The sequence below is a fragment of the Physcomitrium patens genome, chromosome 7 (assembly GCF_059467195.1).
Source record: "Physcomitrium patens ecotype Gransden chromosome 7, ASM5946719v1, whole genome shotgun sequence".
Classification (NCBI taxonomy): domain Eukaryota; kingdom Viridiplantae; phylum Streptophyta; class Bryopsida; order Funariales; family Funariaceae; genus Physcomitrium; species Physcomitrium patens.
The window spans coordinates 3,049,687-3,071,385 of NC_143416.1; the positions used below are offsets into that span (position 1 = coordinate 3,049,687).

At 30.7% G+C, this 21,699-nt stretch overlaps 1 protein-coding gene across 1 annotated transcript; it reads right to left on the bottom strand.

Annotated features, from left to right (window-relative positions):
• Positions 1 to 2,259: 2,259 nt before the first annotated feature.
• On the bottom strand, positions 2,260 to 5,346 carry LOC112284802 (mitogen-activated protein kinase homolog NTF3). Its single transcript, XM_024525051.3, has 2 exons — positions 3,585 to 5,346; positions 2,260 to 3,438 (listed from the first exon to the last, which is right to left on the bottom strand). Exons 1-2 carry the CDS (start codon positions 4,005 to 4,007, stop codon positions 2,755 to 2,757), a joined length of 1,107 nt encoding a protein of 368 aa, XP_024380819.1. The 5' UTR covers positions 4,008 to 5,346; the 3' UTR covers positions 2,260 to 2,754.
• Between the last annotated feature and the right edge of the window lie 16,353 nt (positions 5,347 to 21,699).

The window sequence follows — 21,699 nt, forward strand, 5'->3', positions numbered from 1 at the left end:
TAGGGCAACATGCAAGGAATAAGCTTAATAGAACTTCTTTTTTAATGAATATAGTATTTTTTAAAAAATTAAATCAGTTGTAGTGGATAGAGGAGGTTGTTAATACAAAGCTATGCATCTTAAAAAGTAAGCAATTAGAATCTAGATGGTTGTGTAGAAAATTGAACTTTTTAAAATTAAAAAAAACAAAACAAAAAAAATTGCAATTTTTTTTCTTTTCTTTTCTTAACCCTCGTTCCTTGGTCTTTTTTACTCATCTTCTCTTAGACCCTCTTGAGATTTTCTTCTCCTTGGGCTCTTGGAATTCTCCTCTTCCCTTTGATTCTCAAGATCCAAAATTAGACTGACCAAAATCATTGATTGGATGGAAATAAATAAATAAATAAATAAATAATCACTTATCATCCTCTTGTATTCCAAATTGAGGATGAATTTGCTCTAGCCTTGCCTTGCCCCTCTCCTATTTGACCTTTTGGGTACTTAAACGTGCACTGCAGTTGGTCACTGCCATACTCAATTTTAGTGCTCGCTCCACAATAGATTACCACTTCATGGTGCATACATTGTGGGCTATTTTAGCAATGAACTTCCACTTCCAGGACTGAACTTAAACGATACAAACTTGATCACTAAACATTCTTTCAATACAAGCGTTTCATGTAATTTCTACATGCATGCTTGTGTAAAACACAGCACAGCTGCCTCAAGTTGAACACTGAATCAACTAAAACACTCAAGTATTGCACATTGTATGTGTGTGAGATAGAGGTTTTATGTTCATGAACACACGAAACGGAATACTGTGGAAGAAGCAAGTACTGCACCAAATGAAGCATTAAACTACGGTAAGAAACATTGTAGAGTTTCAGTATTCCGAAGTCCAACAATGGACAGGACTCCATGCATTATAATGGGTTATAATGTGGATACTAAACAGAAAACATTGCAATCTGGAACTCATGCAGGCCATTTCCAGCAAAAAAATAATAAAGAACCGGAACACACTTACCTGTCTTGCCGAAAGGGAAGGTCTAAATCAGCCACTTCAGGTACCAAAAACTTCACAACGCACTGGGCAACACATGCATCGTCCTTTATTTTGGACCCTACCCAATAGTGGGCATCAGGGCGGTACCCTTGAATTTACGACAAAATCTGGAATTCTTACTTCTTTGGGCCCTCTACAGTGTTTCTGCTTGGTGATTGTACGTACGCAGCTGACACCCAAACGCATGAGCCACATTGAACGAGAAATGGTGACGAGGTTAAAACTCTGCAGGTTTAGGACTGGATACTTTTTCACCTTAACCCAATTTTCTGCGCTAAGACCTCTCGAGGCGCTTCCTAAACGAGGGGTCTCACTAACTCGGCCGCAAGGGATCACAACGCAACTCGAAAGGCAAGAGAATGGCGATTTATTCTTCGTCAATTTTACTATTAACACGTCAGATAAAAAGACCCCGCGTTTATGTCAATAGTTGTACAACTTTCACATTAAATGTGAAAATGAGCAGGCGTTTTCAATATCAACAATTCATCGTTTACGAAAAGATAGGGGTGATGAAACTGATGGTTGAAATTCATAATGTATATGTATCTGGTTGTGGGGTCATGTTTACACAATTTATGTGACACAATCGTTTTCATATAAGAAAATGTTGAAAAAACCCCAAAGCTTCTGATATTGGTATTGCAATCTGTAGCAAACACTTCAAGAATAAAAAGCATACACTGAAATTTAATTTCAACCAGAGAGTTTACAAAACGAGATAGGTGAAACCATCATTTCCCAGCCTTAAAACACCCACGAAGACTGCTCGTAGAGGGTTCGCTGTAAATAATTCACGGTTGAAAGAAAAATTCGAGTTTCAGTATTTGAGAAATCTCATACGAGTGAGAAGCATCATCGGACCTCCAGACGAGGGCAACGACAGAGAACTGCAGGCGTGGGGGACCCGGAGATAGACGACCCTCGGGGAACGACGGGGATGATTTTTCCGAGATGCAAGGTGGGAGGGGGGCGAACAAACGCATTGGTGGCAGATCACGTTACACTGGCTTTGATCATTCACGATACAAGTCAGTGGACCTCTCGTTGCTTGATGGACGAGGAAATCGACGGCACGGGCAACGCCTGCTAGATCCGACCACGTGAGTCGAGGTGCAGCGGAGGCACACAGAGATTGGAGAAAAAAAGATACAAGCCTGCAAGGCTCCGGCACCGCAGGCTCCCAACGGTGAGGGTAGAAAGCTCATCCAAAGGCTGAAGTCCGAAAAACGTAGTATTGGTAAAAAGGTCATATGTACACATGATAGCTGTGGCTGAGGTTGCGGCTGCTACAGTGACCAACTAAGTAAACCCTGGATTGCACACAAAACCGCCGCTTGAAGTGCGTGGCCCTGTTGATACTCTCGCCAAGCTGGACTGGAAGCAGTTGCTGAGCCTCTCTGACTGTTTCACCCGTTACTGTACTCAAGGAAAAAAAGGAGAATACACCGTTTTTGGCAGGGCATGGTCACAATCCATTGACCCTTGGAACATCAACCAAATCTCGCCGTGAAATGTTTTGAACGCTGCTATCTAGAGTGCAACTAGGTTGTGCCGCTTGCTACACAGGGATAGGTTATTGTGACGTTCAAAGGTTAGGAGATAAAGAAGCAGCAAACCAAAGAAGAGGAAGAAGAAGAAGAAGAAGAAGAAGAAGCAGAAAAAGAGAAAAGAAAAAGAAGGTCCTCAACTAGGTATGTGAGGAATCACGTCTCGGCGGCCGCTTCAGGGTGGTAGAACAACATTTCGTTCCAAACCCTCTCTCGCAGTGCATCCTCCTTAAGGTCTTCATCCTCGAAGTCGAATTCGAAAGGGGCCGGAGCAGAGGGCTCCACAGTGGCGTCATGTAACATCGACAAGTAAGGGTGCTCCAGGGCTTCGTGCACAGTGATCCGCTTCCTTGGATCAAACACAAGCATCTTATCTATCAACTGGATGGCCAAGGGATTTGCGCGAGGATAGAGACGAGCAAGAGAGACGCGAGGCGTGAACGGAAGGGATCGGATGTAGCTCCTCGCCTTCTGGCTTTGGATGAAATGCAGATCGGTCTCGTCCGGAGATCCGATGATGCTTATTATCAGCTTGAGCTGATGGATATAATCCTTGCCTGGAAATAAAGGTTTCCGCCCTAAAAGCTCCGCAAATATGCAGCCAACTGACCACATGTCTATAGCGCTCGTATACTCATCGCACGACAGGAGAAGCTCCGGGGCTCTGTACCACCTTGTCACGACGTACTCGGTCATGAATTGGCCTTTGTCACTCCCTGTCCGCGCCAATCCGAAGTCGCAAATCTTCAAGTCGCAGCTTGCATTGAGTAGCAGATTACTTGGCTTCAGATCGCGGTGTAGAACATTGGCAGAATGAACGTATTTAAGACCGCGCAACAACTGCATACAAGATAGCGGCGAGGAATACATGATGGCGTGGTCAGAAACAAAGGAGACGGCAATCATCATACAACATAATCGAAATCAAATAAAATAAAAAACAATAAAGCAAAAATGCGGTCCTATCATGGTCGAGTCACTCTCACCTGATAAATAAAGTACTGGCAATGGTCATCTGTAAGGGTCTGTGAAGACCGTATAATTTGATGAAGGTCGGTGTCCATGAGCTCATACACAATATACACATCGTTGAAAGTTTGACGACCAACTGGCTTCATGATATCCTTCACGGCAATTATGTTCTCGTGAAACAAATGACGCAGCAGACGAATTTCGCGCAATGTCCGCCGGGCGTCTGTGGTATTCTCAAATGCATTTGTAATCTTCTTGATAGCCACTCGATCCCCTGTTTCGTTATTCTTTGCGGAGCAAACCACTCCGTAAGCCCCTTTTCCAATCGGCTTGATAGGGGCATACTTCGTATCAATCTCGAATACGCTTCGCCACAGCATGTAGTGATGTTTACCAGGCGGGCATGTGCCCTCAGGAACCTCAACTTTAGTAGCCATCCTCGATCAAAACAGCTTCAATCAACTATGTCCGTCCTTGAAACCCCTACAAGATTTTGACAAGCCCAACCCCCTTCCCTATCTGGCTCGATTCTTACGTCCACCATAGCCTTCTTGATTCACACCACCTCGCCGATTAGCTCTTCCTCTGTTCGCACCCTCAGGTATGCTATCATGCTCCATCCACTCAACTCACCTGATTGCGGCTTCCGACATTCTTATCATTTCTACCTCTAAATGGCGGCATCTAAGAAGTCACCCTCTTCTACTGAATGTGCCAGTTGGATATGAAGAAAATGTTCACTTCACTAGCAGCAAACACGTTCAGCTACCGATAAACTTGAAGTGGCTTGCAAAATAAAGATCCCGCCAATGCTATCCCTTCTCAGCTCGCTCCGGCAGTACAACAACCCTCCACCACAAAATCAAGAATTCCAAATGTGTTGAAGTCACCACGATCCAATGATTCAAACCATGAGCAAAAGTACTTGTCCCAGCCAAGGAATCCTAAAATTCCTTCCCCGTGTTCAAAAGACGCTCAACCGTCTAATGTGCAAAATACACACACAAACACACGGACAAACGCACACACACTCACTCACTCTCACTCTGGGGCTATCTATGAATAGGCTGGATAACGAAACGAAAACCAAACGACGCAGGATGACGGTTGGCAAACAGATTCTTACACAAGATGCAGGGCCATATCCACAAATCTGAGCCTACAGAGACCAAAAAGTGAAAACCTAAACGCGAACAGAGGCACCATGCACATGCGCAACCGGCAGAGTTTCTCCGCTCCAAGCGCGTTGTCACAGCCGAAGCCTAACTCACAATCCACTTGGACTCACAAACCTGGAAGACGATGTCGAAGGAGGAGAGAGAGAGAAAAAAAAAAAAAAAAAAAAAAAAAAAAAAACACACACACACACGAAAGAGAAACGCTACACACTCAACACCATGAGAATCACCCCGCAGCAAAAGGGAGGACTTGGGAGAGCGAGCATCTGGGAAGCGAAGGGTCCTACTCACCCATCCACGCACCCAGCGCTGCCTCCATTCGCTTTAACCCTGCCACAGCCATTCCTGTCCGTCCTCGGTCAGCACCCTCGTGCCTCACCACTCCGAATCCCACACAGGCTAGCCAGGCACCTGAATAAACACCTCCCAATTCCTCCACTGCTCAGAGCGCCCCGAAGCAGGCCCGGGATGACAGCTTGGCTAACGAAGTCGGAGGGGGTGGCGATGGTGCCGGTCTCGTCGCATCAGAGGAAAGACATAACAGCGTGCGATGCGAGGGAGGGAGAGCAAGAGAGCGAGCGAGCGAGCGAGCAATCAGTGATGCTGGAGTATCCGTGTGCGTTTCATCCCCTTGAACGTCTTTCGCCACAATTATCTCATAAAATCTGAAGCCCTGGCCATCTCCGTCATGGTAGATTTTCCCTTTCTGCTCATATTTTGCTATTTTCTGCCAAGGGGGGTTGTTTTTCCTTCGTCGTCGTCGTCGTCTTCGTCGTCGTCTTTCCCTTTGCCTCATGGACGGCGATATCTCCCGGCTCATCATCCCCTGCCTGCGTGCCTGCCATGGTGGGCTCCAATAGCCACCTGCTGGAACCGTTTTTTCCCACTCCCCCCACCCCCCACTCTCTAACCGCATCACATTTGCTTGGCCGTCCACTGGCTACTGGTTCCGCACCTCACCGGCGATTGCCAGTCAACTCCCGTTCTTTCTCTCCTTTCTCTCTGCAGCGCCCGGTGCTGTTCCTGTCCAAGGGCTCCGTTACTTTACCTCGTGTATTATGGTAGAGAATCTAGAATGTATGTCAAAACATGTGTGTAGACGTTTAATCTACTACTATAAAAAAATATTTAATTTGTTTCAAATTTTAACATATATTTTACCAAAATTTTATTACATAATATATGAAAAATTTATATTAGATACATATGTAAAATATATAGATAAATAAATGGTATATAACACATGTAATAATGATACTATTTCATAAATATATATTTCTCTAAAATTATCTATGTACTCCTAGTTCGCTTTTAGACACCATAAATTTTGGTTGACCACCTTAAAAGATTATAGACAAAAATGGTTTTTGTTCCAAACTGTTCATTTTTATTAGCACAAATTTTATGTTGTATAACCTTAATCTTTGTGATGGTGATTACTTTCCTTTTGGTCTATTGCTTGGAGTATAAGACTTCAGAAGAGACATGTGAAATATACAATGGAATTTTATTAACTTTAGTGAGTGTAATTGATATAAAATTGAGTTATTTTTTAAAAATAATAATTAATTAACAAAGCCTTTGATAGTCTAACCTGTCACAAGGTCAATTAGTTTTTATATTACAATATTGTAATCATATCTCATTAACAACTTTAAATGAAGATTTATTTATTTTTGTAAGAATATCTATATTATCTATTATAGGTTTTGAGGCTCTTTTGGAGGTATGTTCATTGTTCTATGAAGTTTTATTATTGTATTTGACAAATCTTTTGTTGTTGAGTTTTAACTTTTAAAGAGTCAAAAATTAAAAAATTATGAAAAATAATTACAATTTACAAAAAAATATGTTTTTTTAGGAAAATAATATATCTTATTATTATATAAAAAAATTAAGTAATTTTAAGAGAGTTCTCTAGTTGTCTTAGTGATAATTGATGGTATATTATAAATATGGCTTTATTATTTAATTTATATACTACATTTTTTCATTAATTTAAAGATAAAAAGTAAATAAAGTTGACATGATAACAACCTTTAATATGTTGGTTAGTATTCTCAAAAAACTTAGTACAAACTAAGATCTTTAATTAAAAAAATCATTAATAGAAAGTCTAGAATATTAATAATTACTATAAGAAAATAATAGATTTAATATAAGATATAAAATATATTAATTTGATTTAACTATCTACCATCACACAAATAAAGTCACACGAATTAAAGATTTAAAGATTACAAAGTGTTCCTAAAGCTCGTGGCTACAAGGCTTTACAACTATTTTGTAAGGTGTTATTGTTAGCTACCATAATTGTAAACAAAATTAAAGTCATTTTTGTCTTTCTAATATTTTAGTCTTGGTATAGGATGTTTTGATTTCTTTTATTGGCAATAGATAGTTTATTTCTTTTTGATATTATATATATATATATATATATATATATATATAATTAAATGATACATAAGTATATTATTATTTTTATATTTTTCCCAGATTACTTTACTTTTTCCAGATTCATGTCATTCATAGTAGTTTTAATGATATTACTTTATTTTTTAAAAATATAATGTTTAAAATATCTTAAAAATTCAAAAATTATAAATTTTCATATTATTAAAAAATTAGTAACTTTAAAAATTGAAAAATTTACAAAACTCAATAAAAAAATATATAATAATTTCAAAAATAAAAGATTTATATAGTATTTTATATTAATTTATATATATATAAATATATATATACATACAAAAACATATAGATATATATATATATATATATATATATATATATATATATGGATAATAATAATTTTAAGAAAATAAAAATATTTATTATTTTCTAGTTTAAATATTTTTATTTAATCATGTTGGTCTTTTTGGGCTCTTTTTGTATGATTTATAATAAATAAATATCTTATATAAATTTTTATATGTAATTTCTTTATTCATAATTAAATATTTTTTTTTAATATTTAAACACCATATATAAATTCTACCATTACATCTTAATTGACAAATTTAAAACATTAATATTTGAATTTTAAAAAATAAATAAATATTAAGTTTTAAGATTTCATTTTATTTTTTAAGTACTTTGTAGAATTTAAAATTTTCTACAAGTAATTGTATTTTTATAAATAAAAAAATCATAAAATTTGAATCTAAGTAAGTTTTAGATGTATTTAATTTAATTATTGTATTATTTTATAGGTTTTTTATATATTTTTATTCTTTTAAAGAATAATTTTTAATATTGTATATAATTCTTGGTAATATTTATGAAAAATTTATAAATGAGAGTTGATAGATAGAAGAAGCATAAAAACAAATTGTGATTTTTAATTTTATCTTGTTTCTATAAAAAGTTATAAAGATATAAAATAATTAGTCTCATATTTTATTGGTATTTTAAAAATATTAAAAGACCTTTAAATTTTTATTTAGTAGAATTTATATTGTAATTTTAAAATTATTATTGAATGAGTTTTTTTTTTGGAGGCTATTATAAAGAATTAGAGAAATATTTGAAGACCAAGTGAGTTTTTTAAGAAAATTGGATATTTTCAAATCTTATACTAAAGTCTAATTTTTTAAAAAATATCATTTCTAGAATAAAATCAAAATTCTAAAAGTAAGGACAAATGCCTTACGGTCTATCTAAAACACTCTATACACTACATGTGAGCTTTGATGAAGTTTGATTCTTTATTCATATAATCAAGTTAATATTAAAATAAATCTTGGCTACTTAAACTTTTTATTTTTTACTTCTTTTTTACTTGATCTCCAATTTATATATATATATATATATATATATATATATATAACTTCTTAGATAAGTTTTCCATATATGCACTACATGACCAACTTATATCATAAGTTGTCAACATGTGCAACATGTTGTCAACTTTTCAGTTAAGTTTTTAATTTAACAATTAATTACAAACATATTTAAAATCAAATAAGCATCTATAAGATTTTTAAAAAACTCTTTTATAAGATATTATCAAATCTACTTACATGTATCTTCTACCTAATATTTCTTATGTAAATAATTATATATGTCCATAACATTATCACTCATTTTAAAGATAACTTCTATGAGAAGTAGTGATCATATGTTGAAGAAATCTAAGATGCAATAAATTATATTTGCCACATACTTTGATCTTTGTTTACTTTGAAGGTAGTCGATAGGTCCTTTCAACCATCAATAGTATCCCATACCAAGATGAGAAAACTACTTTTTTATTTGATTATTATTAAAGCCTTTGTAACTTTGTTCAAATAAAAAAAAATTAAAACACTATCATGAGTAGTTTCTACCTTTATTAATACTACTAAATATTAGAAGTTTGTTCTAAAGTTGTGATATCAAACATATTATATTTCACCATTTATTTGAAAAAAAAACATGTTGTTATTAAGGATCTTTTTTTATTACATTGTCTTAAAAGTTATCACAATTTCTATGTATTTTTTGATAATTAAGCAAACAAATAGTTTTTGAATTGAATTTTTTGGTTTTTGATTCTCCGTATTTTTAGTGCCACAAATATATAAAAATTACAAATAAAGATAGAATATAATTTTTATCATTTTTTTTTTCTTTTGTAACAAAAAATTACTTAATTTTTTATTTAGGTTTTGATTGATGTTGTTACTAAAAAAGTATCAACTTTATTTGTTGCATTTAAAAGAGCCTTGTTTAAGTTTTGTATATATTTACTAATATCATATTCATACACAAATAAACTTGAAACTAGAATATCCATAATAAAATCCATAGAAATAAAAGACCATAATTGTTTTGGAATAGATAAAGACTAAAGAAGTCCATAAGGTCAATAGTGAGGAGTTTTGGATTTTGAATAAATATCAAATGATTGTATAAAGTCTTTGACTACCTTCTATATTTAAAGTCACTAAATATCTCTTAATATTAGTTCCAATGTCTTGTTGTATCCAAAATATTTGGCTGTTAAAAAGACATGACAAGTTTGAAGAACATGTAATTGTACTCTATCTTCTAGAATGTATAATCATCTCTTGAAATAAAGTAGGTTATTCTTGAACTCAAACTTGGAAGTATCATAAAACTTAGAAAAGTTATTTTTGATATCATGGATAAAAGGATGAAAGGACATACTTGATTGAATTTTCTTGATAAACTTTGAATCAATAATTAGTGTTGATTTTATTGCTTGAAGGTGAAAATGTTCTAGCTTTAAGAGAATCATTCTTTATTGATTAAAAGATGTATCTCTTTTTTTTTGGTACAACATAAGAACATTTAGAAAGGACGTCTAATAAACCTGTTATTTTTTGGATTGATAAGTGAACTTGAAATCAAATCTTAATAAAGACATGCTCCAACAAGCTTCGAGATAATTTAAAATACGTACTTACATAAAATACTTGAAGTTCTTATGATCTGTATATATGGTGACTAGACTCGTGGTGCCTTCTAAATAATGACACCATTCTTGAAATGAATCTACAATTGCAAGGAGCTCTTTGTCATAGATTTCATAATTTATCTCAATTGTTGAAATTTTTTTGGAATAGAAAGCTACTAGATAGAGTTTATCATCTACTCCCATTTGTGATAATACTGCATTTGAGGCAAAGTTTGATGCATATGTTTCCATGAAAAATACCTGGGAGAAGTCAATACAATATAAGATTGATGTAGAAGTAAATTCTTTTTTTAAAGCATTAAATGATGCTTTGTCTTTTTTATTCCACTTAAGTTTGTCATTACAAGTCAAATGTGTAAGTGGAGCTACAACTTGAGAAAAATTATTATTGAATATTTGATAATAATTGACAAAGCCTAAAAAATATTGCACGTCTCTTATTATTTTTAGAATGATGTATGAAATTCTTAGCCAAGTTTTCATCAATGTATTCCTTGAGTACAACCAACTCGTTTTATAATAGGCTATAGATTGGTGTAAATGGTGATTAAGCCCTTTCATGAAGTTTGATAGAATAATCATAAAGATGATGCTTTAAAAGAATATCTTTGTTCTTCTTTTAAAAAATGTCTTAGAAATCTTTGTAATTGCATTACTTCTTTGGATAATGTTGAGTAGTATGTTTAGCTTCTCCATAATATAAACATAAGCCCTCTTGACGTTGTCAATACTTTTCTTGCTCTGTGAAGGATTTAAAATGTACCATATCAATTTACATTGGTTTTGGCCTTGATGAATAAGTTTTTGAAAACTTACAAGATATCATCATTGTTTGATTTGTTCTTCTTCAGCCAAATCTTTATTCATGATGTCTTTCAAATAATTGATTGTCATATGCAATGGCTTAAGCAATAAATTGTTTCAAAGATTTTGCCTTTGATATTATTAATAACAAGTCTTTGACATTATTTTTTAACCCATATCAAAATTGATTGATAAGAGCTTTGTCATTCTAATCCATGTTGCAAGCTAGGTTTTGGAATTCAGTAGCATATATGGTGGCTGACTATAATTCTTACAATAAAAATAAGAGCTTGGTCTCTATTACTCTTTTCAATCACTTTCTCTAAATATGGCTGTAAATACTTCTTGGAATGAATTCAAATTATAAAGGAGTAATAAATCTTTTTTCATAGAAGGCACAAACCAAGATAGAACACTTCCTAATAGAAGTATACCAATGAATTAGACTTAAGTAAATCCATTCGAATATTAAAAAAGATGCAATCTTAGACAGAGCTTGATTTATTCCAAAAATCTTTGGAATTTTGATCTTATTCCATTAGACTTCTCAAGCATACTAATCCTTATCCCCATCATACTTGTAGAAATAAAACTCCCTAGATTTGATTATGAGATCAATCTATTTGTTTCCTTCAATTGTACAACTTCTTGCCGTAGATTGTAAACTTCTTTCATATATGTAGGTATAGTACCTCCATGATTCACGTTGAAAATACATGAGATTTTTACTTTTAGAGTGTTGACAAGTTCATGAAGATCTCCAATAGTTGTAAATCTATTCTCACTTCCATTGAGAGTAGCATCTATAATCTTTCCTTTCATAGACAATTCAAACAAATTTAAAAAGTTAAATTCAAGGAAGGCAATCCGCAATCTATAATAAAAATTTCTAGAAAGAAGGATAATCCATTCTTTTTTTAAAAAATATTAGTATTAAAAAATAAGATTTTTTTGTTTAAAGGTGGATAGTCTGTAACCTTTAAAATATATTAATAGAAGTGGAGTAATCTACTTACTTATAATATAAGATAAAAATAAAAAGTTAGTACTCTTATCAAACTATTAAAGGCATGAATCTTGAAGAAAAAAAATCTTCAATACAATCTTGTGTCACTAAAGATAATTAGAAAGTCACTCAAAAGATGATATAATATTAAACTAAAATAGCTATTGCCAAAATTAAAAAGACTAAAAAGTCTTGTAACAAGATCAAGAACTAAAAAAAGTATTGGCAAGAGTGAAGATGGCTTCACTTTTGCCTCCATATATACTCTTAATTAGAAGCTATATAGTAATATCTTATAAGACCTCCAAAACATGTTAACTTTGCAAGACACGTATCTTAACTTACAAGGCAAATTTTCTATATGTGCACCTCATAGTTAACTTGTTTTGCAAGCTACTAATATGTGGTTAATTTTTTGACCAAGTTTCTAATCTATCAATCAATTATAGATACATATAAAATTAAAGCAGCATCTATGAAGCTTTTAGAAAGCTTTTCTAAAATATCTTATGAAATTAATATACTTTTATCTTCTTTTACTTACTCCTATCTAATAATATAGGTATTTATTAGAATACCTATGTATATCTATGATAAAATTATTATAGATAAGAAAAGTATGGAATAAAATGCTTCTTTCTTTTAATATCCTTTACTTATAGGAAGAATTTACATCTATTGTAATTAAACTCATCTATAATCATCTTTATCCATCCAACTTAATCCTAGATTCTTTTTAATTTAGGTGCTATATTAAATCCTAAGTGCTACATTAATAAATTACTTTCATTTTTTTACTACTTTTTGATTATTAATAACTTATTTAAGATAATTGTATCTTATTTTTATTTTAACATATCTAAGGTAATTATATCTTATTGTTATTTTAATACTCCTACTTTATATTTAATCAAAGGCATTTAAACCTAATGCCTTTATCAACTTTTCATGCCCATCCTTTACTAGTACTTTTATTAACAAATCTGGAAGCATGTCTTTTGTTGCATAATACTTCATATCAATTACTCCAATTTCAATCTTTTTTATTATGAAGTGATGTTAAATGTTAATCTGCTTGGTTCTTCAGTGATGCTTTTGAATCTTTGCAAAAATAAGACATCCTTGATTATCACACTTCATTAAAGTTGCTTCAAATTACACAAATCCAATGCCTTCTATAATTTATCTTAGCCAAATTGCTTCTATTGTACTTTGACTTACTATCATATGTTCCGCCTCTATTGTAGACCTTACAATTCTTGATTGTCTCTTATAATTCCATGAAATTATCCCCATTTCAAAAAAAAAATACATATCTCATTGTTGACCTTGTATCATTTGCATCTCTAATCCAATCTACATCACAATAATCATTCAATGTAATATTATCTCATCTAAGATATAACTTGAAGTTCAAAGTACCCTTTTAAGTACCTCATAATCATCTTGATGGTTGTCCAATAGATTGGTCTAACTTTTGACATATGTTAACTCACAATACTTATTGCATATGTAAGATCCATTCTTATGCCAATCATTGCATATATAAGTGAGCCTACTACTATCTTATATGGATCATCTTTTATTTCATCTTCAACTTTAGCAAATTTCTCATTTATGAACTTCATCAACTTCAAATTAGCTTCCAAAGATATTTCAATGGACTTTCACTCCTCCATGTTAAATGATTTCAATACTTCTTCAATTTATTTTCTTTGGCTCATTATAATGGTCTTATTATCACAATTTCTTACAAACTCCATGTTTAAACAATAGTAGAGCTCTCTCAAATCACTCATCTCCTACTCCTTTTCTAACTTTGCCTTCAACCAATCCATCTTCTTTATAGTATTACTCAATATGATTAAATCATTAACATAGAAGATGATAATCAATATAAACTCATTTCATTGCATTACATACAAGGAATGATCAGCCTGATTCCTTAGAAATCTCTCATTTACAAAGAATGTGTCAATACATTGGAATTGTACATATGATAATTATTTTAGTCTATATAAGAATTTCTTTAACTTATAAAAAAGATATTATTTGCTTTTTTTAATAAATCCTTGAGATTGATCTATATATATGTCTTCTTCCAACTTTACATTTAAGAAAGTCCATTGCTACCTCAATTACCACAATAACTATAATGATAGTGAATTTAGCCAAAAAAGTAAATATTTCATTGAAATCAACATCAATAATTTGTAGGTAGCCTTTGGAAATTAATCTTGTCTTATATTTTATAACATTATCCATTACATCTTTTTTTATTCTAAACATCCACTTATAACCAATTGAAGATGAATTTGTTGGAAGTTGAATCAATTCCTATGTTCTATTATCCATAAATTATTTGTATTTTTTTTCTATGGCCTTTTCTTACTTCATAGCATCCATGGACTTTATTGCATGACATAAATTCAATGAATGAATAAGAAGTGCAACATTGATATATTCTTTACTTACTTGAAGAAAAATGTGGTTCTTCTATCATTTATTACGTAATATTCTTTCTCTGAAAAGATATCTTTTTTCATTTAAAGAAGTTTTATCTTATTTTATTCTATATTTTTTTAAAAACTTCTTTTCTTTTAAAGCTTCTTTTTCATTCAAAGATTAGTATTTTTTATCATCATCATCATTATAATCTTCAATATCTTCATTGTTGGTCTTAGAAATTGTAAAGATCTTTTTCTTCATCTTCACTGCTTCTTCACTTTCATTCACACATCTACTATTTTCATTGTCATCATCTTCTTCTTCTTTCTTTGTTAAATTTGAAGATGTATCCATAAACATACTATTACTTCTACTTGAATATATCTCCAAAAGTTCACAAGCACTTTTATACTCCAAAAATTTTACATCATGATTTTTCATGTTCTTCTTGGTATCCAAATACATTAGTCTATATGCCTTGGAACCTTCATAATATCCAAAAAAAACACAAAATTTGTACCTTATGCATCAAGTTTGAATTTCATACAATCTAATGTCTTTACATAAGCAATGCACTCAAAAGTCCTCATGTGTGAAATAAAAAGTTTTCTCCTTTTCTATGCTTCTTTTAGAGCCATTGATGTGAATGTACTTGTAGAGCACTTATTCTTTGTATATATTGAAGGTTATATTGAAAGCATGGCATTGTGAATGATTTGACAAAGATTCAAGCCACTTACTATAGATTGGAGTTTTTTTATGCTCTTGGCATTCAAATGACCAAGGTATCCATGCTATATATCAAATTTAAGTTTATCATATAAAAACTCAGTAATTGGTGGTACTTCAATTCCAATTACTTTTTTATACTTAATGAAGTAGAAGTTGCCATCTCTAAAGTCCTTGATAACATCATCTCTATCCAATATCTTTATAAAGCATCCATTCTTATCAAATTACATCTTATAACTATATAAAATTAGTTTATTCATCAAAAAGAGGTTTTTTTTAATCTTAGGTACATATAAGATATTATTGTGATGTAACACAATTAATAGGTAAAAAATGTGAAGAAATTATTATATTATAGAAGAACTTACTTCAAATATTGTAGCAAATTATCTTAAAAAATAGACAATAGTCCAAAAGAAAATAAAACTAAAAGTATAAATGCTACCTTTTTGTAGAATAAGCTTCTATTTACTTTGTAAGGCCATGAAAAAATAAAAATAAAAAATAGATTAAAAAAATAAAGAATATGAGCATATGTAGAAAGAAATTAGAACTTGATTCTAATCAAAATTAATTCAAAAGAAAAAAAATTGATATCCAGAGAAGACCGATTATCAACCTAGGTTACAATTACATCGTAAGGCATAAAACATGATACCTACAGCAACTTGGGAGATTCTTTTACAAATCAAAGAATAAGATTAGAAAGTAAACTTTAAAAAAATTCTTTAAGCATTGATTTTGAGAGTTTTTATTATATAATGACTTTGCAAGAGCTTTACAAAGTCACAATTGTTTTGGGTGACTCAAGAATTTACAAAATAAAAAAGTTATTACGTTTTGGAGAATTTTCTAAGTTTGGTAGTAGATCTAAGGTTCAAATTTTAAGGACTTATGGAAATAGTTGTTTGAAGTGTATGCTTTAAGCTTGAGTTTGATCTTATAGTTGAATTGAAGGTTATTGAATTTCAAGTAGGTTGAGGTCTCAAAAATTAGAATTTTAAAGATAGTTAGAGTTTCTAAGATCTTCAGTAATATATTAGTTGGGTTGGAATAAAATTTATGTATGAAAGTAATAGAATTGATTTATTATACATATATAAAATTTGAAAAAAATTATATAGTTTGAAAATGAGATATTGGTACTAGAAGTTTAACATTTAGATTGGAGTAAGAAGCAAGCCAATACCTAAGCGGATTTTGGGATTTTTCTTTTATTTGATAAGTGTAATTATCTTTAAAAAAAATTTACTTATTGTTAACTTAGTTATTCAGAAGTATGTAAATTTTTAAGCAAGATCAATGATTCAATTGATAGATATTGAGGTTTTAAATAATACTAAGATTAGATTGAATTGGTTAAGATTTGGTTAGGATTTAGTTTAGGATTAGGCTTTTATTTAAGATTTGTCTAGGTTTTGGTTTAGGATTTAGGATTTTTCTAAGATTCGATTAAAATCTATTATGGTTTTAACAAGGATTAAATTAGAACTTGGTTGAGATTTATTTAAGATAAATTTTTCATTATTTTAATATTTTTTTAGGATTTGTAAAGGATTCTTTTAAGATTTATTATGGATTTTCTTTCAACTCCTTTAAGATTTCTTATTGTTTCTCTTTTAATTTATTTAAGGTTTCTTTTGAATTTAATTAAAGCTTATTTAGCATTATTAAGGTTTAATTAGAATTTATTTAGTATTCTATTAGAGTTAAGATTTTGTTGTTGCAATTTCCATTCTACCTTCTATAGCGAGGTATCTAATGCATTCTTGAGCAAGACTTTATATAATATAACAATGTTCTTTAATTTTATCTTCATAGTTTGTCCTCTCATAATAATTTCTACTACAATGGAGTCTATTTCAATAGCTAGTATTATGCCATTGTCGTCCATAAAAATATTTGTTACTAAAATTTCTTCATAAGTATTAAATAAATACTTGTATACAGTCACATACTTGGTGGCACTCAAATCAAAAATCCACTTAGATTTAGAAATTATAGAAGTGCCTTCACTTTCTATGAATACAAAATCAAGTCCTTCAAATTTTTCATATAAATTATTGGTACTTTCTTGATTTTTTTTTTTTTTTTTTTTTTTTTTTGCCTTGTAGAAATTTTGTACAAAGTGACATAGTTTTTTACAAATGAAGAAATTTCTTACATTTCTACATTGATTAAAATAGCTCTCTTTGCCTTCTTTTGAAAAAAGAGCCAAATCTTCACTTTGAGTTTTTTTTTTTTTTGGTTATTTTTTAGGCAAGTCTTATAATCATGTAGTTCATTGTAAGTTCTTTTAACTTAATAGACTTTTATTCCATAATGAAGTAGTTTTAGGACTCAAGAAGGCTTAAAAGTAAGGTCATGATAATATCACATTTTTTAAAAGGCTTGTTAATAATTGCTAGTTGGTTTGCAAGAGTCTTTACTTTATTGATATGAGCCATGAAATCTTCATATTTTTCCATCTTTTAAGTCAAGAATTTCTTCCTTATGAAGATAATATTGGACAAGTTCTTGTTCTCATATATGTTCTAAAGAGTCTTTCATGCTTTTGTTAGTCGTTTATAAGAGATAATGTGAGAAAAATTGATTTCATACAAATTAATAGAAATTATGTCAAAAGTCTTCTTTTTATACCTTTTGAAGTTCTTTCTTTTTTTAGTATGTACATATATGCTTAGAAGCTCTTCACTTTCATCTAGAATATTCCAAAGATCTAAAGATTCTAACAAAAGATCCATTTTGACCTTTTAATAATAGAAATTATTTCTTCTAAACTTTTCAATCACTTTCAAAACTTCACCTTCACTAAAAGCTATGTCTAAGTAGAGCTCTATTAAAAAATATCAAAAAAATGAGTCTTTATGTACTCAAAATTATCAAATCAATTTAATATTAATAAAATCTTAGAATGTCTTATGAATAATAGAGTGCTTTTTCACTCAAAAAACTTTCAAATCAAGTTTTGAAGCTTCTAACAAGTATGTGCATTCTAAGGAACCTTACTATCAAGATCTTCCTTTCTTTTAAAATAACTATTTTACAACACATACAAGATAAATAGAATTACTTCAACAATACAAAAAAGACAGTATCAAGGTCTTTCTATGAGGTCTTAAACTCATGATCCTAGGAGTTAAGAATCCTTAAAACAATGTTAGAGATCTATAAGGTCAAAATCAGCACCTTTTTATGCCAAAATACAAGTTTAGATCTTACAAATCTTAATATTAGCAAATATCATAAGATCTATTCCACACAAATACAACCACTAAAGAATGACATCAATTTACTAGAATGATACATCAAAGTATGTCTAGGCCCATAAACTATTGAAAAAGTTATAATAAGTAAGATACAAGTAAGTAGAAATTAGAATTGTTGTATACAAGAAAAGTATGGAATTAGTTACATCTCTCTTCTAATACTCTTTACTTATAGGAGGAATTTATATCCATTGTAATTAAATTTCATCTATGATCATCTTCATCCATCCAACTTAATCGAAGTTTTTTTTTAAGCAAGTTCTTATATTAAATCTTAGCTGCCACATTAATAAGTTACATTCATTTTTTTATTATCTATTAATTATTAATAATTTACTTAAGATAATTTTCAAGGACATAAACTTCAAAAAATTAAAATGTCAATATACTTTTAAATCACTCAAAAAGACAAAAAAATCACTTAAAGATGATATAGTATTAAATCAAAATGGCTATTGTTAAAGACAAGAAGACTTGAAAAGACTTAGGACAAGACTAAAGACTAGAAAGGCATTGACAAGAGTAAAAAAGGCTTCATTCTTACATCCATATATCCTCTTAACCAGGAGCTATGTAGCAATGTCCTATAGGACCTCCTAAACATGTTGACTTTGTAAAATATATATTTTAATTTACAAGGTAAGTTTTCTATATATAAACCACATAATTAGCTTTTTTTGTAAGCTATCAAAATGTGATTGACTTATTGATCAAGTTTCTAACCTACTAATCAACTACAAATACATGTAAAGACAAAAGAGCATCTATGAAGCTTCTACGAAGCATTTCTAAAAAATATTATAAAATAAATCTATTTTTATCTACTACTACTTAATTATATAGATAAATATTAAAATAAATATGTATATCCATAACATTACCTCTTTTCTAAAAACAAGTTCCATGAAGAGTGGCGATCATATGTTGAGAAAATCCAAGTTGAAACAAATTATATTTGCTACATATTTTGATCTTTCTTTTCTTTGAAGATAGTTGATAGGTCTTTTTAGCCATTGATAGTGTCTCATACTAGGGCAAAAAGACCACCATGTTATATGATCATTGTTGAAGCCTTCGTATCTTTTTTCAAATAAAATATTTGGAATACCATTAAGACTAATTCCTACCTTTAATAAAATTACCAAATATTAAGATTTTCTTCAAAGATTATAATACAAAATATATTGTAACTTGTAATCTATTTAAAGAAAGACATATTGTTCTTGAAGATCTTCATTTTGATTATGTTGTCTTAACATTTATAATAATCGTAATATCTCATCCAATAATTCAATAAGTCATAGCTCTTGAGTTGAATCTATTAGTTATTGGTTTTCCATCTCTTTAGTGCCACAAATATACAAAAGTTAGAAACAAGATTAGAAGGTAGAATTCTATATTTTTTTAGATCTGATTTCTTTTGTAGCAAAGATTTATTATTCTTCATCTTGATTTTGATAAATGCCATCAGTAAAAAGTCTCAACCTTCTTTATTGTATATATAAGATTTTTTGCTAATTCTCATATGTATTTATTAATATAATATCCATGCCAATGAACAAGATATTCTAATTGGTTTTAGAGCTGCCTTGAATTTAAGACTTCTTCCACCTTAAATTCTTCATTATTATCCACTTCCATAGAAAGAAGTGGTATTTATCTTCTTCCTGAGATATTCATTGTTTTATATGGCTTAAAAAGAGACACATGGGATATGAGATGGATCTTCATAGACTCTAATAGATATAATCAATAAGCAATAGAATTGACTTATTCACTAATAGGAAAAGGTCGAAGCCTATAATAATTCAACTTATCATAAGAACAAGTAGTCTTAATATTGCAACAAAGTAGTCATACCTTATCATTGATGTTGAATTGTGGTTGTTCTTTGTATTAGGCAACTACATTGATCTCTTGTTATTCTTGAGCTTTCTTTAACTATACCTTCATTGTTGCATATAGCTCTGACAAATGATTTGTTAAATCTTCTAATACAAGATTATTAACTTTTGAAAAGTTAAAAGTATCAAGTCATGAATGATAACCATAATTACCAAAGAAAGGTCTTCGTGAACTAAAATAAACCTTTACTATTCAAAAAAATTATTCTAGTTTATAATAAGTGAATTAACTATTTAATTTCTTAGAATTTTATCTATTTTTTAAATCCTACTCAAATCACTCTTATCTTCTTTAAAATAACCTCTACTCATTGGAGTCATTCCTAATTCATGACAATAGAATTAACTATGTGATTATTGCAAATTATAGCTCTTATTTAATCCAATTTAAGTCACCCAAAAAACTTCTTAATTCATCCAAGTTATTAAGCAATTCCTACTACCAACTCACACATATCAAAATAAGTCAATCCAAAATATTATACAAATCTAAAAATCATCATTACTACTATTTCAATCTATTTATTTATTTTATTTAATTAATTAATTATTTATTTCTTTTTATTACTATTATTAATTTTTATAGTTTTAATTTTAAATTAATATTCATCCATCAATAAAAATTCATTCTTAAATGACTATTCATCCATAGTAAATAACTCATTTGTGATCAAATATTCATTCAAAACTTTATTTTACTTATTTATTATTATTATTAAATAAAAAATTTAAAAATAAAATATAAAATAAAATAAAAACCTAAATTCTTCTTTCTGAGCCTAATTTCCTATGTCTAACCTTCATTACCTCGCAAGTATGATGACTTTGAGGGGGTATAACAACCGATTCAATTCTGCATAGAAGTTAAGAGCTGAACTGTAGGGTGACGGGCTCCTCCACATTGGATTATTTCTCGCCAAGCATTGACTTCCTCCGCCTAATTTCACGTGCAAGGATCTCTCTACAAGGCTTGGTGAAGGGTCGTTGTTGAACAATTCAGCAGCGTCCCACATTTATGCACCTATTTGAGCTTCCACGTCTAGTGAGGCTGACGACATGATTTCAAACCCAACGATCCGCCATGTTGGAGCTGACCTCGGATATTGGCATTAGAAGTTGCTCTCAGATGAACATCTATTGGACAACTTGAATTTCAGTAGCAATCTTCCGCCTTTCCTTCGATAACAGATGGTATTGACGAAGTTCTTCAAAGGGATGTCAAGCATCCAAGGGCAAATCCCACCCCAGTGCCGCCTGCGAGCTCTTTTACGGAGATGATGTCCCAGGAGTGCCCTTCTCAACTTGGTTCTTGTCACAAGAGTCCAAAAATTCTATTTCCTTCCTGAATCTTACCTGCCAGTAATGT